Here is a 26,906-nt window from a genome sequence, read left to right as displayed (position 1 = left end):
AAGAAGATTTACTCCGGGTAATTGGAATTTTTATCTTACTTCGAACTGACTGAGGAGCTTTTGATCCGTGAAGATTTTCCGTGATTCTTCATCTTTCAGATGAATATCAATTCGTTTGTGATTTCTCGAATTACGTATTTTCATTTATTCCGCATAAAACGATATCAACGGGTGCCATTAAATCTGCGGAAATATATAAATTTGATAAATACGCGATGCAGATTCATTAGTCGTGAATATGAAATGAATAATATACTTAATCGGATTGAATTTAACGTAACCTAAATCACTAGTAATTTGTTGCTTCATTTAATGACATTATATATTAATAATCCTCTTTATAAATTAGGGAAGGACATTTTATTAGCACGTGGAATGTTTTGGAATTTTTTAAAGGCAAAAGTACTAGTTTCCAATGTCGTTAGTATCATTTTTCACTGTTTCAAAATTACTCTCTAACAAAAGAGCCATTGTTTCGTTATTCTTCTGTAAAGTAAGCGGGTTTAAATATCTTTTTATAGTAACTGATGTTTTCACTAATTTTTCGAACAATTTATTTTTCCAGGAGCAATGCAAATTTAATGTCTTTTAATTTTACAATTTCAAATTTTAGGAATCGTGACTTTTCCTGTCCTAGAATTTTGTTCTCCGTGAACAGGACACAAATTGAGAATAGTAAAATGAATCGGAAGCATATAACTAAGTTCTGGAAAATGAATAATACGTATAACTTAATTCCGGGACGGGAGAGATATTTTTATTCGTTCCGCGGAACGTTCGTGAAACGTTACCTTTTTCATCTGCGAAATCGCAGAATCTTTATTGCTAAATATAGAGGATAATGTCAGAGACGTAATTTAAAATTTTTAATTTTGTGAAACTCGTGTTTTGTCCAGTTCGCGCTATAAGAGAATAATTAAATAAATTATACAAATTTAATTTAAAATAGACTGAAATTCACTCTTCCGATGAATTTTACATTACAAATTATTGCAATCGCTAAAAAATATAAATTCTTCTAATCTATATAGGAGAAAAGATAATCATTAAATAATATTTTCGTTTTTCCAAAAATTCTTTATTTGTTTCTAATCAAATGGCAAACACATGGTTCCCTAGTGACATTTGTGTTTGCTTCATCATTTCATTAAAAAAGATTATTTAATCAAGAAATCTTCGCGATTTAAGAAAAAATACTGCGAAATGGAAATAGTAATAGAGTCAAATTAATTTAATGAGCCGAATGCTGAAATTTATTGTTCAGGGTACCCGTAATCAACGTGAATGGACAGGAAAACGTTTAAAAAAAAATAGAAAAATAAACAACAAATTAAGCTGTCGTGTCACGATTACACGTTACACACATTTAATCGTGAAAATTTACTCGTTTCCACATCGCAATTAAATCTCGACCATTTCTCTTCGTTTCAACAAGGACATCGATTTATAAACGAATTAATCGATGACATCGGCGATACGAATTTAAACGACGATTTTATTTCCACGTTGCCGAGACCCGGTGTATGTACTCGGATGGAATTTGTTAAGTCTCCAATCGATTTTCACCGCGTTTCCGAAATAAATCAAACGTATATTTTTTTTCAGACTATTGACGAAAGATAAGCGACGATCTCTTGTCACATACTTTACAATTGGTGCTTCGTTTTGTGAAAATAATATGTTTCACGTTATCCTTACGTACGTCGTATTATATTTCACTTATTAAGCAGCTTTAGCTTAACTTACGAAGATATATTAATCGAGACAGTGTTTCCATCTTGAATGAACTTCTATAATTAGTAGTATTACAATTAGTACCTCATTCTGCGAAAACAATGTTTTATGTTACGAAAAAGAGAATTTATCTGATTTAGATTTGCTTATTAAACAGTAACTCTATCTCGAATTTTAAAGCCAATGAATTATTGATTTTCAATTTTGTCTCACAGATTTTTTCCTCCCTAAAAATGTCCGTAAAAATATATTCCTCTAATATTGTCCCCGTTCTGTTTTACGTATCGCTTTCACAAAATCCGAGTTATTATTTAGAAGCAACGGGCACGCAACTGATTATTGACGCGTCGTCCACTAATTATTTTAATTAGCTCATTGGTGCAGTAAACGCTAATGCTCCGCAGTGAATCGACTCGATCTGAAAAAAAAAGTAAATGCAGTCCCGCTTATCGTAACATCACGGGGGATCGAGAAAATGTTGCTCCCCCGTGCGCGCACGTGTAAATCCAATACAAACAAGCCGCAGCTTTTAATGGATTATCAATTGTCTCGCCACCGGCCGGTACGAAACGATACACTTCCGTTTTCAGCCTAACCCGAGTACTACTTTCTACCTCGGAAATCAATGGAACGTTGCGTTTCGATATTCCCCGTTTCCGTTATTACGTTGAGCTGTCGGATTTGCACGGATCACCGGGCTCGATTTAATTTATGAAATTTGTTATTACGCGCGTACTAATTTCCCGTGAAGCGTAATTTAAAACGGAATCGCTTCAAAGAGATTTAAATCAATATACGCGAGTACTCGCAATCGCATTTGCGCGTGTACTGTGCGTGCCGCACAAGAAGTCCCGTGAAAGGAATGCGGGGCTGATTGGTCAGAGTGGAAGGGGCACGCCTCTAGCTGCACTATTGGCTAAAACGTGTGACGTCAAAGCCTAAGCGTTGGACTATTGGAGCGTCAACGGTGGGGATAGGCGAAGCGAGTGGGCGCCCCCTTTGACCTTGTTCCGTCCCGCGCGACCCCTTCACAGGCACAGACAGTTCAGCGTTATATTTCCAGCGAGACGTAATTAATATGGTATTGTCGGATGTATTTAGGATTCCGTGAAAAAAGAGACCGTGTCGGTGATTCCGAAAACAACACTCGCTGTAATTAAATGGATAACGGTTGCTTTCGGGAGTAGTTCGTATAAAGCTGTCGGCTTGAAATATGTCATGTTTGACGTCATAGTATGCTCACGAAATGCCGCAATTAATGCGTGCCAGAGAAACGTAAATAACGATATTCTCCATTTTTTCTTTTTCTGGTAAAATTTTAATACCTGATTACTGCACGACGAGAATTCAATATTTTTAACGTTTATCTGACTGCACCGATAACTAAAATTCGAATTCTTAATTGAAAAAATATAGCGATCGCTTTATAATTTGTCGGGCATTATTTTGTGCAAAATTCCCGAAATCCTTCCATAATATTAGCAGAATTGGAAATGATTTTAACGCATTTCTTCTTCTCGTATTTTGTTAATTTTAACTGTCAAAATCCGCCACTGGATTTGGTGAAGAGATATTTAACAATTTCATAATTACAATTCCTTTTCTCTTTTATTTAGCATGCTCGATTATTTACGACGCGGAGAATTAAAATATGCTTCGTATATTCGTTAGATTAATGGACAAAAATACACGCTTGCAAAGAAAAGTCAATTACATTGGCGAAAGGATCTAAACATTTATTATTCGAAAAGAAACAGACTGCACCGTGGAGGGTAAAGACGAGTTTGAAATCTCGATAAACCCCCGTTCCATGAAAAGAAAATGATACCGGTGCATTGTAAGTCCCCCGATACCGGGCGCAACTTTCGCGAATAAAGTTTCCCTCCGGCTCGAAACATAACGGCGGTAGTTCAGGTGATCAAAGTTACCGGGCCCGCGCAGTTTAATTAATTTCATGCAAGTCAAGGTCTCGTTACATCGTCGCGATCAACCGTAAACGTGATTTACGTCCCCCGCGAAATTCAAACTTCGAAATTGCTGTGCACGGCGTGTAACAGATACCATTCGACTTTTGTTGGCACGGAGACGAATGATGAATGTTATTGTACATTGGTCGACGCTGTGTAACTTCCCGCCTATGGCACAACGTCGAATGCTTAATGTTCTTATTAGTTATTTGCACTGTGCACCACGTGTCCACCACGGTGGCTGTGTGCATAGCAACATTCTGCGCGTTTGTCGCACGCTCATCGGGAATAGTTTCGGGACGAAACGGTTGGAAACTTTTCTGTTTTCTGGACCCAGTTAAGAACCAAACGAAATGATAGTTTTCTCCAATGAACTTCCTACACAAGCAACAAGAAAATACACAGATCTTCTGGAATGTACAAAAGTCTGATTAGACTGCAGATTTTATGAATTTGTGACAAAAAATTTAACAACATCGCTGGACCATTTTCAACCTATTAAACTACTTGAAGAAAGAAGGTCATTAATTTGGCTACTGTTTCTGTGAACAGGAAAATGTTTGTATAGCGGCAGTTAAATTGATTGTCGATTTTACACAATTTTGGAAATAACTTTAGTTCTCTCACAAACGTGATAATATTCGAAAATATCCGTAATCCACATATGACAAATGGAACAAGTAAAGTACCAATATAATCTTTCATCTCCCGAACAAATGAAATTAGCAACGAAAGTGGACCTCAAATTGCCAGTAACGGATCTGTCACGACGAAAGTGAATTATCAGAAATAAAGACACCGAGCATCAGTGAATCCGCGAAAATGCTATTAATATTATATGAGCTTTCAAGTAATACAGCTTGACGAGGAATTCCGCTCGAAACCCTAATTTGGAACGGGAAAAATTATTCATACGTTCAAGCTGTATCGACTTTATCGTATCGGAAGCTTACTATCGATTCGCGAGAAGACCATACGCGTCATGTGAGATTTCAAATAAAAAGTTAACTCTCCGAAGACGGTACATGCTGAGAGCAGAGACTTCGTGCGGATGTTTCCGTAAGAAAAAAAGAAAAATTGTACGTAGGTACTAATTTGACATAGCAAAGTTATTTTACCTTCAGAAATTCCCATGGAAATGTGCATTGAAAAATTAAGAATATTTATAATACTTCTGCTTCGTTTCGTCCGTGAATATGTCATTACAACTGAAAGGGATGTTTAGGTGGTTACTATTAGCTGGACCACCCTGCGTACGGTTTCTATATAATAATTGGCATGCGTCGAAAGCTATTATGTTTAATTTTAGTTAGTTCTCGACAGTTGAGCCTCATTATTAATTGAAGTGTATTGTACTGTTCGTACCTGTTGTTTAGCATTCAAAATTGTAGTCAATTACGACATACAGAATAATGAAGCAGATAGTGATCCTCGAACATTGGGAAACTATATTTCGAGAAAACACTTCCATGTTATGGCGTCATTGAATCTAGACATATATCCAATAATTTTGAATATTTAATGTAGCAATTGGGGAAACTATGCCTACAACCGAATTTCGAAATATTATCATATTAACATAGTAAAAACTGCAGTGAAATGATTTTTTTTTGTCAAAGACAGAATATCATGGTAGAAGTCTGTGAATTCAAATACAATTATATTTCTGGAAATGAAATTTTTCAAACATCGTAGAACATGTTAATTTATTTATAGTTCATACCAGCCACATCAAAGTTTTGATCTAAGCCCGATCTTTGGGTCCGTGCTGTGACATAGATCGTATAGGACTACTATTTTCTTGTGACCGCGCTGTATGACTGTAATGTATAAATATATTAAATATTATACAATGTACTTCATGGTATTTTACTTCAATTATTCATTTTTGTCATCAGTTTTCACTAGCATAAAGATTTTGGCGTGGCTCTAGAGTTGTAAATAAAAATAAATTAGCTTGAGAGATGGAAATTTTCCAGACCTGTCGATTGTATCCACGATCGCGTCCGCTGCACTTTGAAGCGGGCAGCTGCAGAGTTCCTATGCTATACATACATAAAAGACGACGAACAGGATTCAAAGCAGACGCCGAAAATTCATCCAAATATTTAATCGCGTCAGATCCCCGCGAACGGCTTAGAAAGCGTTAACTCGATTTCTTATCGCGCTCTAATAAATCCGGAAAATTAAGCATATTCCTTGGTCCGTCTGCTGTTCGCGTCGACGACGCCCGGGATTAAAATTTGCTGGACGTCTTGCGATTCTTGCGCCTCTTTTAAATAATCGCCACTTAGTCGGGAGCCTGACTTGCGCCCTATTCTCGTTCTTTCGACCAAAATCCCTTGAGGAACTTCCAGGGAAGAAATGTTGTTAACCCCTGGACGGTAGGACCTCTCTTCACACCTTATAGTTGACGATGCTTAGAATCATTTACAGCTCTGTTTGTCAATCTTTTAAAACGGATTTCTTAATGTACCTTTTGCAGACTCACTGGTCAGACTGCAGATTTTTATGCAGAATAAAAATGATGTCTGTTAATTGCGAGATACAGGAGCTACATAAATATCTATTAAATTTTTACGAGACAATTTTTGATTCTTAAAAATTCATTTCTGCAGTGACAGATTGATTGTGCTTATTATCTATGAGACATAAGAAGATTGAGACTGTAGTTAACACCAGAAATTTTAACTTCTCAGTCTTTATTTTATTAAATAAATTGCTGAAAAAATAATAAAACGGTATTCATAATTGCTTTATATGTTTTTGGATTATGAAGAATACTATAATTTTAGATGTATCATAAATTTAGAAAGTATTTGTGAAAACTGTTAAAGCCTGTAACGTATTATAGTGCATCCTTAACTGCAGATTTCAAACGACTCATGGGGAATGCAATTTCATTCGACCTTTATGCAGAGCACTTTTTTCATTCATAATTATATGCGTGTAAAATATGCGCCAAAGACGCAAGAATTAAAAAACGTGTCTCACGGGTCTGATAAACGGCTAAAAATATCTAGGACACGACTTTATTAAATTCTCTACTGAACGATGAACGAAGTTATAGAGGTTTTTGCACGCTCTATGTTAAGTACCCAGCAGTTGTATAATTATACAACATATTCACAATAAATTCGCGGTATATAATATAAAAAGTTAAATTAAAAATTTTACAGAATATATTATCATATTTCCCAAAAACACAATAAAAAAATGTTGTTCAACAGACAAAGATGCTATTCTATTAGCAGACATTGCTATCCCGTTTGCAATATGCTTGGTAACATTTATAATTGATCGATTCCAATTATAATAATCTAGTGCTTTCAGAGATAGAACCAATATTTTGTTAAAGCCCGAAACTCTTGACGAAACTTCCTAAAAATGCATATTATTTTTAAAATTTTTGCTTTGGAAGTTATGATTATATAAATATTCTTCAGCTTTTTAACGTTGAAATATTTCAAAAATTTTGGTAATATTATACGTTCACTTTCGTGAGGAAAACTGAAAAGTTTCATAAAAAAAATTATAGAACAGTGCCAAGGCAAAAGAGGATTACATCTCACGTGCTAATTATCATTTTATAACTGTTTATTATAAATTTTTAATCTCCATCTTCATAGGAAACCTTGAACAAAAGATTTATTTTTTGATAACTGATTTTTTGTTGTCAAAATGACGATTCAATAAATTCAAGTATCACGTTTGATTATATTATTCATTCTTTGTAGTAATACTCTGTGAATAATATAATACTATTGAGTTGTATGAAATATTTAAAAAACAATTTTCTTGTTTCGTAGCAACATTGGAAATGGTTATGAGAGAATTTTGATTTCGCTATAGTCTACATTCGCATACATACGAACATCGAATTTACATAAAAAAACGAACACTTCGGAAAAACTGCAAAGATACCTATTGCATATTCATAAAACATTAAGTTACCGTTGAATTTCGAACATATTTTCCGATGAAAATTCAGAAATTCAAGCGGGTATGGCAACGTTTAATTTATCTTTCTTTATAAACAATTTTTAGTGAAGAAACGTGTCACTTTACTTGCACGCGATGGTGCATCGTATATTTTATCGGGAAAAAATTTGTCGCTCCATTGGTAAAAATGAAAAACTTCTGCAGCAAAACCAATTATTCTCGAAGTTAAAGCCCTCGAAATTAATTATGAGGTAATTGCAAATTCAATTCGGCTTCGAAGAAACATTTTTTTAAACATATATTGAGTCAATTTTTAATTTATTTAAAAAATTAGTATAACTGTTTTAACTTCAAAAAATGCGGTTCGATTTTTAACGATATATAAAATACATATAATGAGTACAAAATAAAAATGATCTGCTTTAATTACAGGTAGGAGTCAAATGGGAATGTCTTTCTTTCCCCAATAATTTTAATAAGTTGCAAGCAATATTTAATTTTTCTTCTAAATTCATAAATTTTATATTTTCTCACGAAACAATGTAACAATCAATAAGAAGACCTGATGGGATGGAAAATATATAATTTAATTATTCCCCGTTTAAGAGCATAAGGCAAATTTTTAGAAACTTTCGGAACAAACGCCTGCTGTCGCTTTCCATTTCTATGCAAATGAAATCAAACGTGATCCGAGCGAAACAAGTAAATGATATTCAAAATCAATAATAAGTTTGCATATTCTTTTCGAAATATTCAGAATGGGGTTTTCTCCGCTGAAAAAAACTTGTACGAAAAATAAAACTGAACAATCGTTTCGCCTACAAAATATTCGCGAACCAAAGAATCATGGATCATTGATCTCTAATTGTTACGTACCCGACCAACAGATGATTTATTGAATATACCGGCGCACAGTATGGCCTGCTATCGGCTTTTGATAAGAGCTGGAAAATAGAATATAAAGAACACTTTTATTTGGAAAGAAAATTTATAGCGTCGGCGGGAAAACTTTTTCGTGAATTTCATGGAGTTTCAAATTCGATGAATAGATGAAATCGGCGTACGCCGAACCATTGATGGCTTCCCACCGAAATGTAACTTTTTAATTAACAGGTCTTGCACGGCATAACGTCCAAATAATTTCAATGAACCGCACAAATGTCGTTATGGTGAATAACATTCATAAATCCGAGGTATCCAATTTCAAAAGCGAGTTGTTCAAACTCTCAACTTCCACGTGGTTTTCGAACTGACAAAGCGAGAATACTGTTGGATCTGGGTGGTTAAATTAGCGGATGTGATTAACGCTCCTTTAGGTAGCTTTATATTGCACTATTAACTATGTTTTTATTCTTATAATATTACATATACGGAAAAAGATACAATTGGTACTTTTGCTTCTCTATTCGATAACGTGCATACATTATTGATTGTCGATCCCTTTTGTTATTAGGATCGCACGTTGCGACACCTTCCTTTGACGATTCGCATTAGTATCGCGGGTGCTCGACCGGTCATTGATCCTCCATTATCAACAAATACATTTTTGAAAAATTTATGAATTATGTATGAAGAAGACGAACGCTTCTCTGAAAAGTTCCGAGTAATTTTCTTTCCGATTTATACGTGAGTTGAAATAACATTTACACCTATTTCTTAAGTAACAGAGAATTATATAATAGCGGACTATCCCTAAATATAAATTAATATTTTAGTTAATCCTTTAAGTCTTCCTACGAAGATATTATTCTATAATAATAGTTGTTACTATATAGTGTGAAGTCTTACTAGTTAATTTCTATTTTAAGAGCAAACAAAAATTTATTAGAAGAAATACTTCTTAATAGAACAAATACATATACATTTCGAAATATTTTTTTCCCGCGGAAAAAGTGTGGTTTTTCTTTCAAAAAAATATCTCAAGGTTTTTAAAATTAGAGACAAACTTCTAAAATCATCCAATAAAACAAATAGGCAAAAATTGTGTTACGCCAATTTGATATTAAACAGCTGGTGCAGCAGACTCACCCTATTAATAGACTTCCGGTAGATACGGGGCTAATGTAACATTCTCCCGTACCTTTCTTTCCCGTAGAAACGGCGTGGTTTTTCTTCCAAAAGATATCCGGAGGTCACTGATAATCCAATGGGAACTTTTACAATTATAAAATAAAACAAATAGACAAAAATTGACGTAAAGCACTTTTCCATTAAGCGAGTCGTGCAGCAGCAGCATCGATACTGTTATTAGGCTTCCGGTAGGTGAAGTTAATTTAAACATTCGCCGGTGTTCTATTTACGAAAGTCACGGGTCTCGTCAATTGTTGATACTGTGTACCGGGCACAAAAAACCTCGGGCACGGTGCAACCTTGCTGTGTAGACACAGGAACCACTTCTCTCCCTTCCCCTTTTATCCTGTGGCTCTGGGTTTTGTGGGGTCTAGCGTGTAGGACAGTCATCGGCGCTCATCTCGAACGAAACGATCGGCCGAGAGAGGCGGCCGGAAACCCTCATTTTCCGTCCGATTAATCCGATAGTCGAGGACTCGATCGTCCAAGAACCTGTGGAGCAACCAGAAACTTTCGAATGCGGTTTTCTCTGAAGATATCCGCACCGAAATTGACCGTAATCGATGGTCCGGCAAAGTGACAGTGCCCGCGAAAATTGATTTTGCCGTGTGTGTCTGTGTGTATGGTTAGTCGTGTGTCTAGGATGTTAATTAAGAAATTACCACGCGAACGAATTTCGCCGCGCGGAGGAGAAAAAGTGGTGGGGGTGAGTTCGTTGATTGCGATCCTGATATCGACCGACCCAGTGATGATAAATTCATATACATCCAGCGGATGAGTTAGTTTAGCAGTTGTTAGTTTGACACAGAGTTCCTGTTTATTTGACATCTGACCGAACGGGGTCGACCAGGTGTATTCATTTTCATTTGATTTCAATTACCGTTAATTGGTCGACAGAAGTTCATATTTGCATATCAAACGAAATCAGAAAGATATTTTTTAATTTGAAACGTGACGAAACTGTCGCCGAAATACAATAGAAATGACACGATTTCAATTTCCACGAATTGGTTGACAAAAATGAATGTCTGCATATCGGAGATCAAGTTCTTTGTTGTAAATCTAACAGAACTATCGTTATGATATATGTACGTATAAATTTTCATACGGTTTCAATTTCTCTGAATTGATCGACAGGAATTTGTAATTCTACATCAAAAGTGATGATAGAGAAAATGAAATTCTGTTCAGCAAAGTGTTCATTTTCTGTTCGTATTTGTAGGTAAATAGTTTGACAGCTTATAAATTATTTGTTCGCCGTATAGGCGGTGCAATTAGGTATTGGATGATACACGTTTATCGGTAATTACTGATACGATATTTCGTATGTAATCAGATGAAAAATGAAATATTACGATACACCGCTTCGTTTCCCGAGAAAATCCGTTTGGAACGTTCATTGGAGATTTGTGTTATTCAACGCGATTTGGCTAACGTGTTTGCTTATTGCTCGCAATGTTTACTTGTCGATCCGGTTGCTTTATATTCATTTATTTAAATGTATTGTTGTCAAATATTGACAATAGATACCGATCACTTTGTGTCAACAGTGACACAATATGGAAATTGTGTACAGTTTTTACATTTAAAAGTTGATTTGCCACCAGTCCACAGACATTCAAGATTATAGAAAACTATAGTAATCGTTTCGAATCTTTGTGGATGAATAAGAAAGCTGATAATTTGTTTCCGACGTCGAATTCATATCGATAACCGAAAATTAGCGTGAATATCACGGATTCGGTCTTGCCTAGCTTCGTGTTCCGCGAATGAGAACTATGCTATGGGGAAAATGCATCGGTCATTCGCGCAAATTATGCAAACATCATTTAGTTGTGACTACAGGCTAGGCCCGTAATAATTTAGCTCAATCGGTAAGCAACTCGAACACGTATCGATTGTTCGATTCGCGGACAAGGGGGAACCGAAATTGTGATTGCTCAATGATATGTCAGGAACAATCAATGATACACAACAAGTTGCGCAATAGTTGAACAATTTTTAACAAAATTAAAACGAATTGATAGACTTTATATAAAATTATACAATAGCTAGAAACACTTTTTTTTTTAATGGATAGAACACTTGAAGTATTTCCACACTCAAGAAATAAATGCCCTAAATAAATGTGTAATTTAAACATTAAATTATTGTATCAATTTTCTATAGTAAGAAATACCAAATTGACATTTTCAGTTGTCAATATATGAGCAGCTCCTAAAATCAAATATTCATTGCAAGACTCACTATTTCTTGCAGTTTCGCCATCTGCAGGTATTTACAGAATTCACTACCCAATCAAAAGCAATTATAAAGGTTAATAAACGTTTTATTACATTTTGCAGTAACGTAACTGTCTAACTGGTCGAGTAAATCCTGCCCCTAATTCTGGGCTTTATAAAATAGTCTATAAAAGTAGCAATTATCTTGATCACCTGCAGTCTATTAACCTAAAATAATGTATCATTAAGAACGCGTCCTACTATAGAAAAGGCTATTGGTACTTTCTTGGTTTTCGTTGTGTACTAAAAATTGTAATCCGGCAGACCATAAAGTCGCCCGGAATACGACATCCCCCCCCCCCCCCCCCCCCCACTTCTGGCATGAAGCGGTGTCGAGCGGACAACTTCAAAAGAAGAAGAAATGTCCTGTTCTCAAAACAAACAGTTTGTTTCTCGAGACTATGCTACGAAACAAATCAAATTAGATACAAATCGCAATTTTTGCTCCGAATACCGTGCGTCATAGGAGAAGGAAAAATTACACTCACTGCAATTAAAACCGTATAAAAATTGTCCCGTATCGCGAAAGGTTAGCTGAATTAATTCCGAGAAAAATGACAGCATAAAACGGTGCCATCTGAATGAAAAAAAAAATCCCTGGAAATTGTTAAATTTTTCTGTGTTTGCACGAGACCCGTGCTCCTTTAAGCCGTGGTGAATGCGCGTATGTGCACAAGCGGACGCGGTTTCCTTGCGGTGTTTAATCGGTGGGAAAACCGCGATCGGACTTTTTCGCTTCTGCCCGGAAGATGAAAACGACTTTTTTCAGCCGGGAAATCCGCGGGCCGGGCAGCTTTTTTTCCGGGTTGAAAAAATTCGCGGGCACCGACACCGTTTGCGACGATGTTTCGCCTCCGCGCCGCGCCGCCGCCGGAGAAAAAAAAGTTTTTCCATCGCATCGGTAAAGCGGGGCGCGGGTACCGTAAAAATGCGGCGTAAAGCGCGTTACCGCGAACCATTTAGAAAGATCGATCGATTCCGCAAACACTTTTCCGAATGATCAATGCGCCAGTTTCGTCGTGCAGCACGCGCGCGCGCGCGCGGTGTCTTTTTCCGAAATGGACCGGGACGATTCGGTTTGTGCCCGCGTATAAATCACCGATTTTCCTTTGCGGTTCTGTGCACACCGAGGGACGCAATCCCATGCGGAAACGATGTCAAGAGACTTCGGCCCCCGACAGAGTTTTAAAGAAACGGCAAGTCGAGTTCACCTCGGATAATTGATGGAGAAAAACAAATTTCTCGAAGTGATTTCCCCACCGGGGACAGTGACGAACAACTTCGTCCGGTAATGGGTCTTCGGCACTGTGCGAGACGCTTCTATTAGATCTGTGCAAAAATAATTAAGGTTTTCCTTCTCGAATGTGGCGAAAGCTGTGTATATATTTTGATTTATTCGCCAATTTGAGCTTAAACGTCGAACGACTGTCGTATTATCAACTTTTTTCCTTCTTCTGCAACCTCTCGAGATGTTCTTCGACGATATGCTTCGATAGTAGCACTTGGCTCGTCTTCTTTGAGTTGTATGCTTACCAACGCGAGCAGTTTCAGTGGATCCGAAAAAGTAAACACTAAATTTCCGATTCTCAAAAAATTGTGATACCTGCGTGAAGAATTATCGTACGACAATAAATTTGGACTCAATGTAAAGCTAGAAGCCTCAACCTTCATTTTCTCCTAAAATTTTGTCGATAATGTAGCGGGAGAGAAACTCGAGACACGTTTCTGTCGAATATGCTACACGTTCCAACGTGTATGTGAAAAATTTATGAAACTTTTCTCAGAACTGAAACCGCTATTCATTTAACGATTGAGGCTTCCTCCTTGCAACAAGACCTCAAAAATTGATGTACAATTTTTTTTTAATCGAATGAGAGAGCAGTGCGACCGACTTTACACGACCAAATTTTTGTCCCTCATTTTTGTGCCATAAAACAGTGGAAAAAAGTCGTACACCATTTTTTCAAGTAGTCGTTGCAAAAAGGCGGCTTCGATCTTCAAATCTACGACAGTGTCGTTTACGAGACAAACTTTTGAACATTTTGAATTTTTGAATTTTTTAACAGACGTTCGAATTTGCAGCATATTTGTGAGCTTTCAGTTTACCGCCTGCTACAGCATGTAAAAATATCTTAGAGAAAAATGAGCACTGCTTTGCCAATGTAGAAGCTTGAAGTGATAAAATGAGTCCAGACTTATGGTTGTACTGTTTTTACGAAAGTGTTTGTAAGTACTTTTTGGATCCATTGTGATAAGGTCGCGCGAATTTGCTCTTTCGCCATTTTCAGTTTCGGTGTCGTTAGATACTCTATCGAAAGCGTCAAAATCAAAATTAAAAATCTAGTAAATAGCTGGCGGTTGATCAAACGGAATTGTTAGTCGAACCGCCGGGCAGTTCGTTAATTAAAAATACTTCACGATTTCCATACACCGTGGGGCGAAATCTACTTGTAAACCGCGTTTATTCGGATTATATGATACGTAAAAAAAATTATTTGCACCGTCGCTTGTGTTACAGGCGTTGCGCGTGTTGCGCAAAACAAAACGCCGAGATTGTTTCGCTGGTGGTGTGAGTGCCGAGAGAAGGAGAGGGAGAGAGAGAGAGAGAAAGGATGAGTGAGAGAGTTTGCAGCTTGTTTTTTTAACAACGAGCACGATTCTCGAGCGCGCATCAGAAAATCAGTGTTAATTTGCGCTTGTTCGCGATTTATTTTGTGTACGAGAACGGTTTATCGGCGAAAAAAATATTTGCAGATACCTGCAGAGGAGCTTACATTCTGATGTAAACGTCAGCGCGTGCGCGTAACGCATAATCCAGATTTGTTGGGAAATAAATCGCGAACACACGCCGGTTGGAATTTATTTCGCCGTGAACTCTCGAGTCAGGCGACCGAATCCGTTATCGTCTAAACATTGTGTTTTCTCTCGATTAGTTTTTCGCAAGAACAAAAAGAAATAAATAAATAGAATAATACCCTTCGTTTCGAGCTTTCACAATTGGGCTACACATCTGTTGTTTCGAAACGAATCGAAAGCTCCTATTCGCCGCGGCGGGCGTGCGATTACTTCTTCATGGAACGGTCGACAATATCCAAAAAATCTAGAGAAACAATGCCATAGGTGATGATGTTTGAGCTTTTTCATAGTTGGAAATTTGTGGAAATTTTATATGGTATACAGAATTGTTTTGTTATGCAATGTAATAGTCCGTTGAAAGAATATAGTATTAGAATTATTTACTGTTTTCTATCAATAAAATGGTGACGCAAACCTAGTTACCAGTTTTAAAATAGCATAAATTCTACGAGTTCTTGGAAGTATATTTTAGCCGCCGTAAAACGTAATTCCTTTATCTTCGTATTTAGACGTATGACAATTCCAAGCATACCGTACAGCTCAATGGAAAAGGATCGTAATAAACATGGATCTGCAAACTGAATTTTTTCTTTTTGACGAAACGGAAGCTCTGATAATACTTCACAATAGATGTTCGAAGCTTTCTCGTACACATACGTCGATACTCTTTATTATTGATTGCCTCACGCGTTCGAGTACTTCCGGCCGATTTTTGTTTATAGCGCCTGCGTTTCCAGTAGATTTGTGTAAGTTCTACAGAATTTATGATAACGCCGAATACACTATCAATTCGATTGGATATACTTTGAAACACGGTACGTTCTGTTATTTAAGGATCTAACCCTTCTGCTCTTTAAGTTTATCACTGCGGATCTATGCAAAATGAAAATTTGCTAATTGCGAGAAACACGAATCAAATAAAGAAATTTGTCTTTCTTAAACAACTTCAATAAACTGTGAATAATAATAATATTTCCCAGTTGCACCTACTTGTTTCTATCGTGAATGCATAAAAACTGCAATTTATTCGCATTAAATGACCTATATGGTACTTCGTGAACTATATATGGAATCGTAAATGAAAATAATATACAAGCTGTCCGAAAAATGTTGTACCTCCTTGAAAGGGATGATTTCTGAGATGATTTGAAGTAAATTTTTTCTTTGCGAAAATCTTCTCCGCAGCTTCGTTCAGGAGTTATTAACGAAAAACACGGACCAATCGGAGCGCGGCTACAGCGGACGAATTCCGGCTCAGCCAATGCCAACGCCACGCTCTGCGGAAACTGTCGGGATCGCTCTGTGATAGCCGCGCTCTGATTGGTCCGTGTTTTTCGTTAATAACTCCTTAATAAAGCCGCGGAGAACATTTTCGCAAAGGGAGAAGTTACTTCAAATGAAATCAGGAATCACCCCTTTCAAGGAGGTATATTTTCGGGACTCCCTGTATTAAACGTTAAATTTAAATACCACATATATTTTCTCTTTGTTTATTAGGCGTATCAATGAATAATTTAATACTTTCTGAACAGTATGCCACTAGAATTTAAATGTTAATTATGTGTTCAGTGTTTTAACTATCAAATGCAACATGCGTGATCTGATAAAAACGTCGTATATAATTATTAGACAGATTTGAACATCTTGCGAATTGATTGTGTTTGTTCATGAAAAATTTAATGGCAATTATTACTCGAATTAATTTATATTACAGGAATATGCGAATCGAATATTACACGATATAAATGTTTCCAAACGAAAATAGCAACAGCGTTGAGTAACTCGAACTATCTTGATTGGAGGAACTCGAAAGAATTCACTTTCGATTCGAAGTGTTTTTAAGAATGATTCAAGTGATGGTTCTTCGGTAAGTGTGAAGTTGCGAAATCTGTGACCATTGCGTTTCTACGTGAACCGCCGAAGAAGCGGAGGAAGAACGAGACTCGTGAACGAAAATATGAGTTTTGTGTGCCGTGCAATCGTGTACTATTTTCTGATTGTTTATTTAAAGGGTCTACTGCAAACCTTGAAGCTCCATTACGGACATCCACCGGATTTGGTAAAGTGCTCAGCGGACTTTGACGTGAGTATATTTCCAATTTTTCAAATCATTATTAACCAGATTTTGTAGACATAGTTTTCCATCCGGTATACTTTATAATGATATTAAACGTTTCAAGCTAGTGTCTTTTTCAGCATTTATATTTCATTGTTTTGTGAAAAGTATAATACAGAACAAATTTGTAGACTTTTCTAGACAACAAGATGGGGGAATATAAAACATTAGAAAAATATATGTATACTAACTATTCTTTTAACAGGTAATAATAATTAATTCGTTTACGGTATAACGTACCCTATTTACTATGACTTCTCGCTCTTAATTTTATTTTAAACTGATGGTGAACAATTGAATCATTTTGAACGTACACATACGAGCATTTTTATTGTGACATAGGTAATATCCAAGACAATTCATTTCACCCCGATGTGCAAATTTTTGTTTCGTCCAATATTGCGTGTGTATTGTAACGTTGCACGTTTTGCAATTTCCAATTCGTTCGTTTCATCTACAAAGTTATCCTTTCCGATCTTATCATGCGCACATCCAATATCGACATCATTAAAAATTTCCATAAAAGAGAAACGGTATGTTAAATGTCTATTAAATGTTCATAAAAAATGCTCGTAAAACATCGAAATGACATTTTGCCGAATCCACGTGGTTTTCGATCAAAATGGAAATATAGGTTAACAAGAACAGGAAGATCAAATTTATATTTCAAATGTGAAATTACATATCAAACATTAATTAGGGAGCGCTATTTTTGTATATTTAAAGCAGCAGCTCATTTATTTTCGTATAACAAAAGTATTTCACTGGAGGTAATTAATGTTTACCGAGAGTCTAATAAATTAGTGGATCAGTCATTACTGGAAAATTTAAAAAATTCTGGAGAAAATATTAATTTTTAAATTGCTACCACAATTTGATTACACATAATTTTTTCATAAACAATATTTCATATTTCAGGATTATCGAAACATATTCAATTTAATATCTTCAGAACTTGTGTCCTTTTTTACATATTATCATATTTATATCGTAATTTTAATGTCTAAAACTTTTTAATAGATAATAGAACGTGTTAGTGTAAATGAAATGGCTCTACTATTTAAATATTTAAATATATATATAATAAATATTATAATAAAGTAATAAAGTAATTGGAATTCGGTCTGACAAGATAATAAATAATGGTAGGGTAGCCAGCGGGATTTGATGTCAGTATAATTATAACTTATTGGACACAGTTGGCGAAAGACGTGAATGAGAAAAGCATTTTAAGAGTTCTACAGAAAGTTCGCGGTCAGCAAAAATAGTAAAAGACACGACCAAAGATATTGAAAAACCATCTGAATTGTTTTCGAAGTGCAGAATAGAGTTTTCGCAGTGTAAGAAGAGAATCGTGAAGCATTAAAATTAATTTATCGCTTGACTGCGGATCTTCGTGCAGAATAAAAATTGTCTCCGTTTTTCTTTAACCTTTTCATTTTGGGTGAATTGTCAATTGTGGACACCTACGGAGACGTAATAAAAAACAACTGAAATTGAAATAACAAAAATTTTATCGTAACAATCAATAATAATCATCGTAAATACAATGCAGTTGTTGTTAAGAAGTTGAAAATTACATATTGATATCGCTTCTAATAGTTCTACGGTTTCAAATTCTTGCTCCAAATTTTTCTCATAAATGCATAAAATCTATTACAATCTTTATTAAATCAATTTTTAACTTCTTCGTTAGACTCTTTAACAATAAAGCTATGTATATCCACTTTTCAAAGCTATAAATTGCAGTACACAATAAATGACAAAAATATTGAGCATAGTAGGTACTTCTTCGTCACCGGGTGCATGTGTGTGTGTGGTGGACTATTCGCGAGTAATTTGGGATCGTTAAGTAAATCGACCGCCCATATTTCCTCTTCCGTAATTTGCATACATTACCCGGTGGAAAGATGTGTACAGTAAAATAATTATTGGCCGAAAGAGAGAAAGGGGAAGGGGTGAGGGTGAAGGGAGGGGAAAAAAAGGGTACCAAAAATTGCGGAAAATTGTCGAAGCTTCCCAATAGGTCACCAAAACCCAATGGGATAGCCCCGAGGGGCCAGCGTTCCACCACGAATGGATCCCGGTGAGTCAGCAACGATAAATCGAGCGATTTATGAAGCGGCACGAGCACCGGACCATTCTCGAGGAATAATGTCGCTATCGACGTGCGTATGCACAGGTGAAACAGGGACGAAGCAAGACCCGCTCGTCTTGACCGCGGACGAGCGATCCCTGATGAACGACACCGATGGAAATCGATCGGTATTAATATTCAATCGATAGCCCCCAATTGATATTCAATCGATGTCTCGCGTACACAAGCCGCGATAGAAACGAAATTTGTTTCATTGATCCCGAAAGCAGGCATCAACAACAACAGAGTTCCCTTCTATTTTAAAAAATATTCCTTAAATATTCTTAAACTGTTTGAAAAATACAAGTTTACCATTTCTACGAGTTCTATTCATTGGAACTTTTATTATTGACATCATTTTACCAACGACACGAAATTAAATTGAGACTCGTTCAAATACGGTAAAGTCTTGATCTAAGCCAGACGGAGCTACACGATCTTAGTCGGTCCACCTATCCCCTCCACTGGGGAGCTGCCTCGGTCGCCGAGCAGTGTAAACATTTTAAGTATTGTTTACACGCGCTGTACTTTTCCTCGTTCGGCGCGGCCGACACGGTCACAAGAAAATAGTAGCCCTACACGATCTATGTCACAGCACGGACCCGAGGATTGGGCTTGGATCAAAACTTTACTGTAACAAGACAAGAGAGTTTCAGAAGCAGTCAACAGTAAAGTCCGATATCTCCATTCAATTGAAAATGTGTTCTGAAATTTCGAAACCGGAACTCGGATTGCTAGAAATAATATCGTCCAGAATATTCAGACGCTATTATCTCGATCCCAAACGGAGAGAATAAAACCCCAATAAGACGGTCGGTTACCGCGAATGACGGGTCGATTGTGCATCAATAGGAAACGGATTATTGATAAACTAAATAGGTGTTCTCGCTCACAACGCTCGGCGATCGAACTACCATTGTTCTCAGTTCGATTATGTCAAATCGAAACTGGATTTTCGACGATGATCCTCTTTCGTTTACGATTATATCTGCTTGTTCGGACCTTGTCCTTCGCGAGATTATCGATGGAAAAAGAGCGAACGAAATAGAACGCCAGGAAAGTTATCCGCGAAAACGCGTACGTCAATGGGGGGAAAAAATACGAACGAGGGAAATGAGACGAGCAGATGGGAACGCAGGTGGAAAAATAGGTGGAACAAAGACCGTGCGATTGACACTTTCTACTCGTCGATTTATTTAATTTGTCAACGTCAGTTAAGCGGAGCTTGAAGTGTCGGCTGGCTCGATCGGGAAATCTTCAATCAAAATATGACGAAAGCGAGGCGCGACACGGCCCCGTTTTAACCGTAATTAATTTCGTCATAGGTTCGTATCACGCCGATAATTCCGATCCGATTACGGGCCGCGATCTCGTAGGAACGCGTTTCACGTCCGCGAACTCATTATCCAGTAAAATGGCGCGAACAGTTTTCACGAAAGTCAGAATTCAAACCGTAAATATTTACAGTTCGCCGCGGCGAACTGAAATCGATCGTTGAAATGAATCATTGAAGAAAATAACATTGAATAACGATTGGTCGTTGGTTTCAGAAAGGCTGTTAGAGAAATGCCGGTAAATAAACTGTTAATTTATCAAAAAGCGTTGTACATGTTATGCATATATATTGTCTTATTTATTACTGTGTACAAATATTTTTAAAAGTCTAGTCCGTAGATTGTTGAATATTGTAACATGTAAATAAGTAAAAAGCAATCTGTCATCTTTCGAACAGATTTCCAAAGGAATTAGAACGCGTCAATAAATAATTTTTATCAAACGATGTGTACGCGAGTCATGTTCGTCACGTAGGTACAGAAAACGCGGACACGAGGAAAATATGGCTCGCACAAATTCCACATCGAAGATCGATTAAAAGTCACTTTAAAATACGTCATCCATTACTTACGAGCTACGAATAAAAAATGTGACGAGATTTGACGTTGTGTACCTGGCATACGCAAACCGTAATTGATCCACGTTATTGGAAACAAAAATTATAATATGTATGTCCTTGTACCGTCGACCGAGGAATTTCGTATTTTTATGATTATTTTATGTAACCTCAACAATTCCGTTGGCCGATGTCACTATTTATGTTACTACAAGTAATGGTTTGGTATATGTGACAGAGATGTGGTTTGTGAACAAATAATCCCCACTTTCTCGTGAAAAGCCCATGAACTCGATCCCCGAAAAGTGTTACATGAAATAAGAATATTAATCCAATTTTTTATGAAACTTTTACTAACGTATTTGTGACATTTTTTGTGAAACTTTTATTAACGTATGTGTGACGTTTTTCTGGTAAAATGCGACCAAAAACGACACAATTTGGATCACATTTACATGTTTAATCCACGATACAGTAGAACCTCGATTATCCGAACCGATGATATCTAAATTCTCCGAATACGTGATTGATACACGTATATACGCGATTACACGATTCATTGTACAAATCAGTAAAGATTTAATGTAACTATAACGAGATAACTGTTCCATCATTTCACTGGTTAGTTCGGATAATCGAGGTTCTACTGTATCGTGAATTAAAGAAGTAAATCTGATCCAAATTGTGTCGTGTTTGGTATCATTTTATGCAGAAAAGTGTCACGAATATGTTGGTAAAAGTTTCATACAAAAACGTTTAGAAACGAACGAGTTTTATCGTATTGATATCGAAGTGCAATGTCTGTAACAATATAAGTAACATTTCCCTCTCGAAGTATACACATTTTCATTTTGAAACATTACTATACCCAGTGTGACGTTTGAATTTATTAACTATTCGTCGGTATACACAACATAAAAGTTTGTCACACATCAGCGTCTTTCTTGTTTAACGTTCTACTGAAATAATTTTCTTGTCGTACCGCGCGCATTCGTCCGCGAATTTCTGAAGACAGAATAAGTTTACTACGTTGGATAAAGTTATATATGCATATTCAACCGTATGTCCCGGGGTCTTCCATGCCCTCGACATGTGTCTCATTCGCAAAGGGTTAAAAAGTGCGCTGCCTGTTACGTTGAAATGAAAAAGGAAAAGAAAACAAGTGGAAGTTTTTTTTACCTGTGTAAATAAGACAAGCGGATGCGTTGGAGAAGGAAACGAGGACAGGAACAAGTAATTTCGAAGTGAGTTATCCCATAACAAAGTTATTTTTTACGGTTGCGAGAAGCGTTTGTGGAATGGGCATTAAGGGAACTTAGATTTATTAATGAAAGAGTCGCGAAAAGTTCAAATTCTTAACGTCCTATTTAAGTAAATGAAACTTTTTCTATGTGGTTAAATTCCTCGTTCGATAATACACGATTAAAAATAAAATTTTACTTTGCTGCACCCTCTAGTTCTCGAGATATGACAAAAATGTGTTTTCAACCCCTAATTGCCAAATATCTCGTGAAATGATTGACATTTCGATGACCTTGGGTTAGTACTTTTACACGCAGGATAATAAAAGGGATTGGTTTAACAAAAAAAAAAAAAAAATTGGCGGTTGCATGGGTGCATCCGCTTAAAAAGTAAGGGGTCATAGGAAGCTAGGACGTATCATGCCATATGATTTCTTTCCCTATTATTTTTTTTTTCTTTTCCTATTTTTACTTTAAATAGAGCAGTAACCTGTCCCAGTTCCCAGAATCACCCTGCATTATTTGACGCGATTCATTGGTTCACGATTGAAATTTCCACTTCTATTAAAAAACTCATTATGAAATCCGTAGTCTCTACGAGTGGTAGATTTCTTAAATATTGTGAAATAATCGCCGGCAAGTAATGCGTTAATTCTGTGTGCGGTAGGTATTTATCATGCTCATTAAGGGAAGTAATGAAACGTTGAAGGAGCTAATAGTCAGCGGTATCGGGATTGCTTTATTATCGTGGGATCGGCAGCGCGGATGATGTCAACGGTTCGAAACCAAACGGAAGGAACAGCCCGAAAAATGACGTAACGTGAGACCACAAAGGAAGCAGCGAACAAAGAAGCAAGATTAAAACCGTTCACTCGGTTGTTCCGAAACGCGATAGAAACGGGTCGGGGGTTTCACTTGATCGGGACTCCTCTGGCGCAGGAACCCCAGGAAACATATATATGTATATATCATTCTTCGTGAAATGCTCCCCGAAGAGAGTGCAAAGAGTTGTTTCTAGTTTCATTTCAGTAATTCGATTTCCATTAAACGATTTCACTAGACTGTGTGTGTGTACCGCACGGATCCCATTGGGAGTCGGGGACTGCAAACAAAAAAGGATCAACGGGATCAAGAAAAGGAGCGACAACTCGAACCAGAAGTTTGAATAACGCTCAGACGGAACGGGCCACGTGAAATTATGGAAACCGATCTGTCGGGCTCGCCTGTAAATCGCTAATCCCCCTTAATCTGACTTCATCACGAGCACAGAGAAATTCTGATCAAACTAATTAAGCTCGTTTTAATACGTCGGTGTTAATTCCGTTCACAAAATGTAACGTACAGTTATCCGCCTACACCTACACTTACATACACCAGCTTTTCATAATCGGCATTCTCGCGTTAAATATGAAAAGGTTACGTTCTACGGCAAGGGCGGACCGAGAAACGGAGTTTTTCATAACATTCAATTCATTATAATTCCCCGTGGCGGTTCCCGCGTCGATTCTCTTTTTCTGAAAGTGCCAGCTTAAATATAATATCGCGCGTTCTTCCAACAAAATTTCGCAGCGGTCTCCATTGTTTTTTGCTTTCGTATAAAATTTTCCATTTCAGAGATAACTGGTCTCATTTCTACGCGCCGCGAATAACTGTTCCCAGCGTTTGCGTTATCTGCGGAAACAGTTTCCCGGCTCGAATAGCAAAATAGTTACTCACCGACGATGCGAACCGGGCAAATAGTTGCAACGATGGCGACGGTGAATGCGACTGGACGCGAGCGTACTTCGTGTCGAACAAGCTTTATTTCGTTACGACGATTATTAATTTTTTAATGGAGATATCAATGTTTCTTCGTGCTTTGTGCAAAAGAAAAAATTTTCTAAGTCAACTGTGTCAGAACTAGAAGCTAAATAAAATTTCCAAGAAGTATTTAAACAATAGATATTCGATTTTCAGAAAATTGCCTATAAATGTGATGATTTCCGTAAAAAAAACTATTGTACAATAAATTTGGACTCAACTGAGGACACTTTGAGGAATCTTTGAAAAATTTTTGCTCGTAAATGAAATTGCTACAGATTTAGAGATTGAAGCTTTCTCTTTACAGCCACGCCTGGAAAATTGACGCATCTGCTAATCTGATATTAATGAAATTCTGTGAATTAAACTGTATTGTTCAATTTCGGTCTCGAGCGAATTGACCACTGTGGCACGTTTTCTAAATCAATGATCGATCGCGAAGCTCCGAGACGGTGTTCCCGATGTTAGTCTGCCGAACGAATTCTCTTAGTTAATTACAGGTCTTGATGCGGCTAAAATTATGACTTACGATTCGACGTCTAAGCTCTGAGTAGCAGAGCCTTTGAAACGGCCCGTTAATCATACGATCCGCCTAAAGTTTACTCAACCTGCCCCCTCTCGATTTCATAAAGTCCCCGGTTGAATATATAGGCTTCATGATACGTGATCATTAAGATAGACCATCGAACTTACACGAACGTTAGCCTGTTAGCAGTCATATATTTCGTGTTACACGTATGTATGCATTAGTGCGGTAAATACAGACTATCCGCTAATCACACTATTTCTTAAACGTCAGTAAGTTTCATGAAAAATTCACATAAATTTCTCATGACTACTTTTGAATTATAGATTTCCATGCACGAGGGATTACAACAAAATGAATTCCTGTTGAGAATATTGAATATTTTTCATACAAAAGCGTCCGAATGGGCTGCAGTGACCCATTTCAGATCTTTTATTTTAAAATGTTCGAAATCAAATTAAATAAATTCCGAAAACAGTTTTCAACAGAAACAATTTTATATATACAATTATGTTTCATTAAAAAGTCAACACCGTTTTTGTATCGGATACATCTCCGCGGTATTTGAACCTGTACAGATTTTTTAAATTTTACAATAAGCTGGACAGAAAAAGCTTGTCGAAGTCTGTTTTGAAAAAATCAGTGTCTAAAAAAGCTACAGCTATTTTAACTAAAATAATCCATTTCTTTATCGAGATTTTCAGCTTCTCTTGTTCGTAGAAAAGGGAACAATGCGCAACTCAAAAATCCACTTCGTCGAAAACTAAACAATAGTCGTGAGAATATTACTGCAAAATTTTATCGAAATTAGTCGAATAGTTTTTCAGATATTTTTGGTATAAATTTGCGAAACTTTATTTCGAGAAAAATGCATTTAAAGTTTTAATTATCTGTTAGTATGCAATATTTCTGCACTTTCTCGTCAAGAAATTTTATTTGCTTGTTTTATCAAAGTTAGGCCCTTCACGCAGCAAGATTAGTTTCGCGGAAAATTCTCTCGGCGAAAAGACCGGAAATATCAGCGATTGCAAAACGGCTTCTCGGACCGGTTAAGCAATATCAGAACCTATAATGTTTACACCATAAATTGCATACGATTGTTGGTACTAACTTCGTCGGCTTGGAAACGATGTTTAAGGACTTTCCCGGTGTAATTCGTGAACGCCGGAATAGCGATGATGCTCTTCCACGAACGCGATCAAATCGGAGCGAAAATTCGATATGACTGAAGTTCGAGTTAAATGGAATTTGAAGTTCAGGAAACTGGAAATAGTAGGACTTCAATGCATCGCAATTTAATAGAGGGAAGTGTACACGCGTTGCTCGATAATTGCGCAACCTGCGCCGATTTAACTGCAGTGTCTCTGCGTGGAAAAACTCGCGGATGGATCACCTTGTTTTTCCGCCGACGATCTAATTACCAGAAAAAGAGATCCACCGAAAGATTCACTTATTTATCTTCCTTTTGCTCGTCTGTCCATTTATTTCTTCTCGCCTGTGATATAGGATTTTACACTACTCACTGTTACTATTACTATCGTTCCTTTGCTTGTACTTATTGTGTTGTAAATAAATACGTCGCAAATTCAACAATTTCGTTGCGATTCGTTGTAAACGTGCGTAACTGTGATTGACAAAATCCACTTTTGCAATCAGGAATTATACAGTTGATTGTTTGATTCATTGGTGTTTAAATTTTCTGTGCAGCAAAGTCTTGATCTGAACCCAAACCTGGAGTCCATGTTGTGACATAGATCGTGTAGGGCTACTATTTTCTTGTGACCGCGTCGTCCACGCCGAACGTAGAAAAGGACAGCGCGTGTAAACACGAATGCAGTATATTTACACTACTCGACTCCTCGCGGTGTATGCCCGCCGGTGGAGGGGATAGGCGAACTGACTAAGATCGTGTAGCTCCATTCGACTTAGATCGTGACTTTACTGTAATTCTGATACTTCGATTTTCAGCCAATGCTAAGCAACAGAAAACGATTATAAAATTAATACATAATTATTCGATCTCAATAAACTCATAGTTGAAATAGGAATTTTTCAACTAAGTCCCAACTATTACCACCGAAACAATAAATTTAGTGCAAAAAAGGTCAATATTTGTCTGTTTGGATTATCACCGCGTTTTAAGGGTTTGTTCACAATGAAATAAAATAATTGTGTTTCATAGTGCTTTTACGTGATTCCTCGGCGTTCAATGATCAACTGTCTTGACTTTCACCATTTTCACGTAATCCGCGAAAACTTCTTTTCCATTGGCATTTAAATTCGCTGTAATTCCGATACTCCGATTTCCAGCGAACGCCGAGAAAAAGAATACGATTATCGCCGG

General features: G+C 36.9%; 1 protein-coding gene across 1 annotated transcript in view; it reads left to right on the top strand.

Moving 5' to 3' along the window:
* Mp (collagen XV/XVIII-type protein multiplexin) overlaps positions 1–26,906 on the top strand; it is a 358,297-nt gene that overhangs the window by 263,501 nt on the left and 67,890 nt on the right. Inside the window, exon 5 of the mRNA XM_076791868.1 lies at positions 16,863–16,934. Coding sequence (XP_076647983.1) covers positions 16,863–16,934 — 72 coding nt within the window. The remainder of the gene's footprint in view (positions 1–16,862; positions 16,935–26,906) is intronic.

Source organism: Halictus rubicundus, chromosome 8, assembly GCF_050948215.1.
Source record: "Halictus rubicundus isolate RS-2024b chromosome 8, iyHalRubi1_principal, whole genome shotgun sequence".
NCBI lineage: Eukaryota > Metazoa > Arthropoda > Insecta > Hymenoptera > Halictidae > Halictus > Halictus rubicundus.
This window is presented reverse-complemented; position numbering and strand designations above follow the sequence as displayed.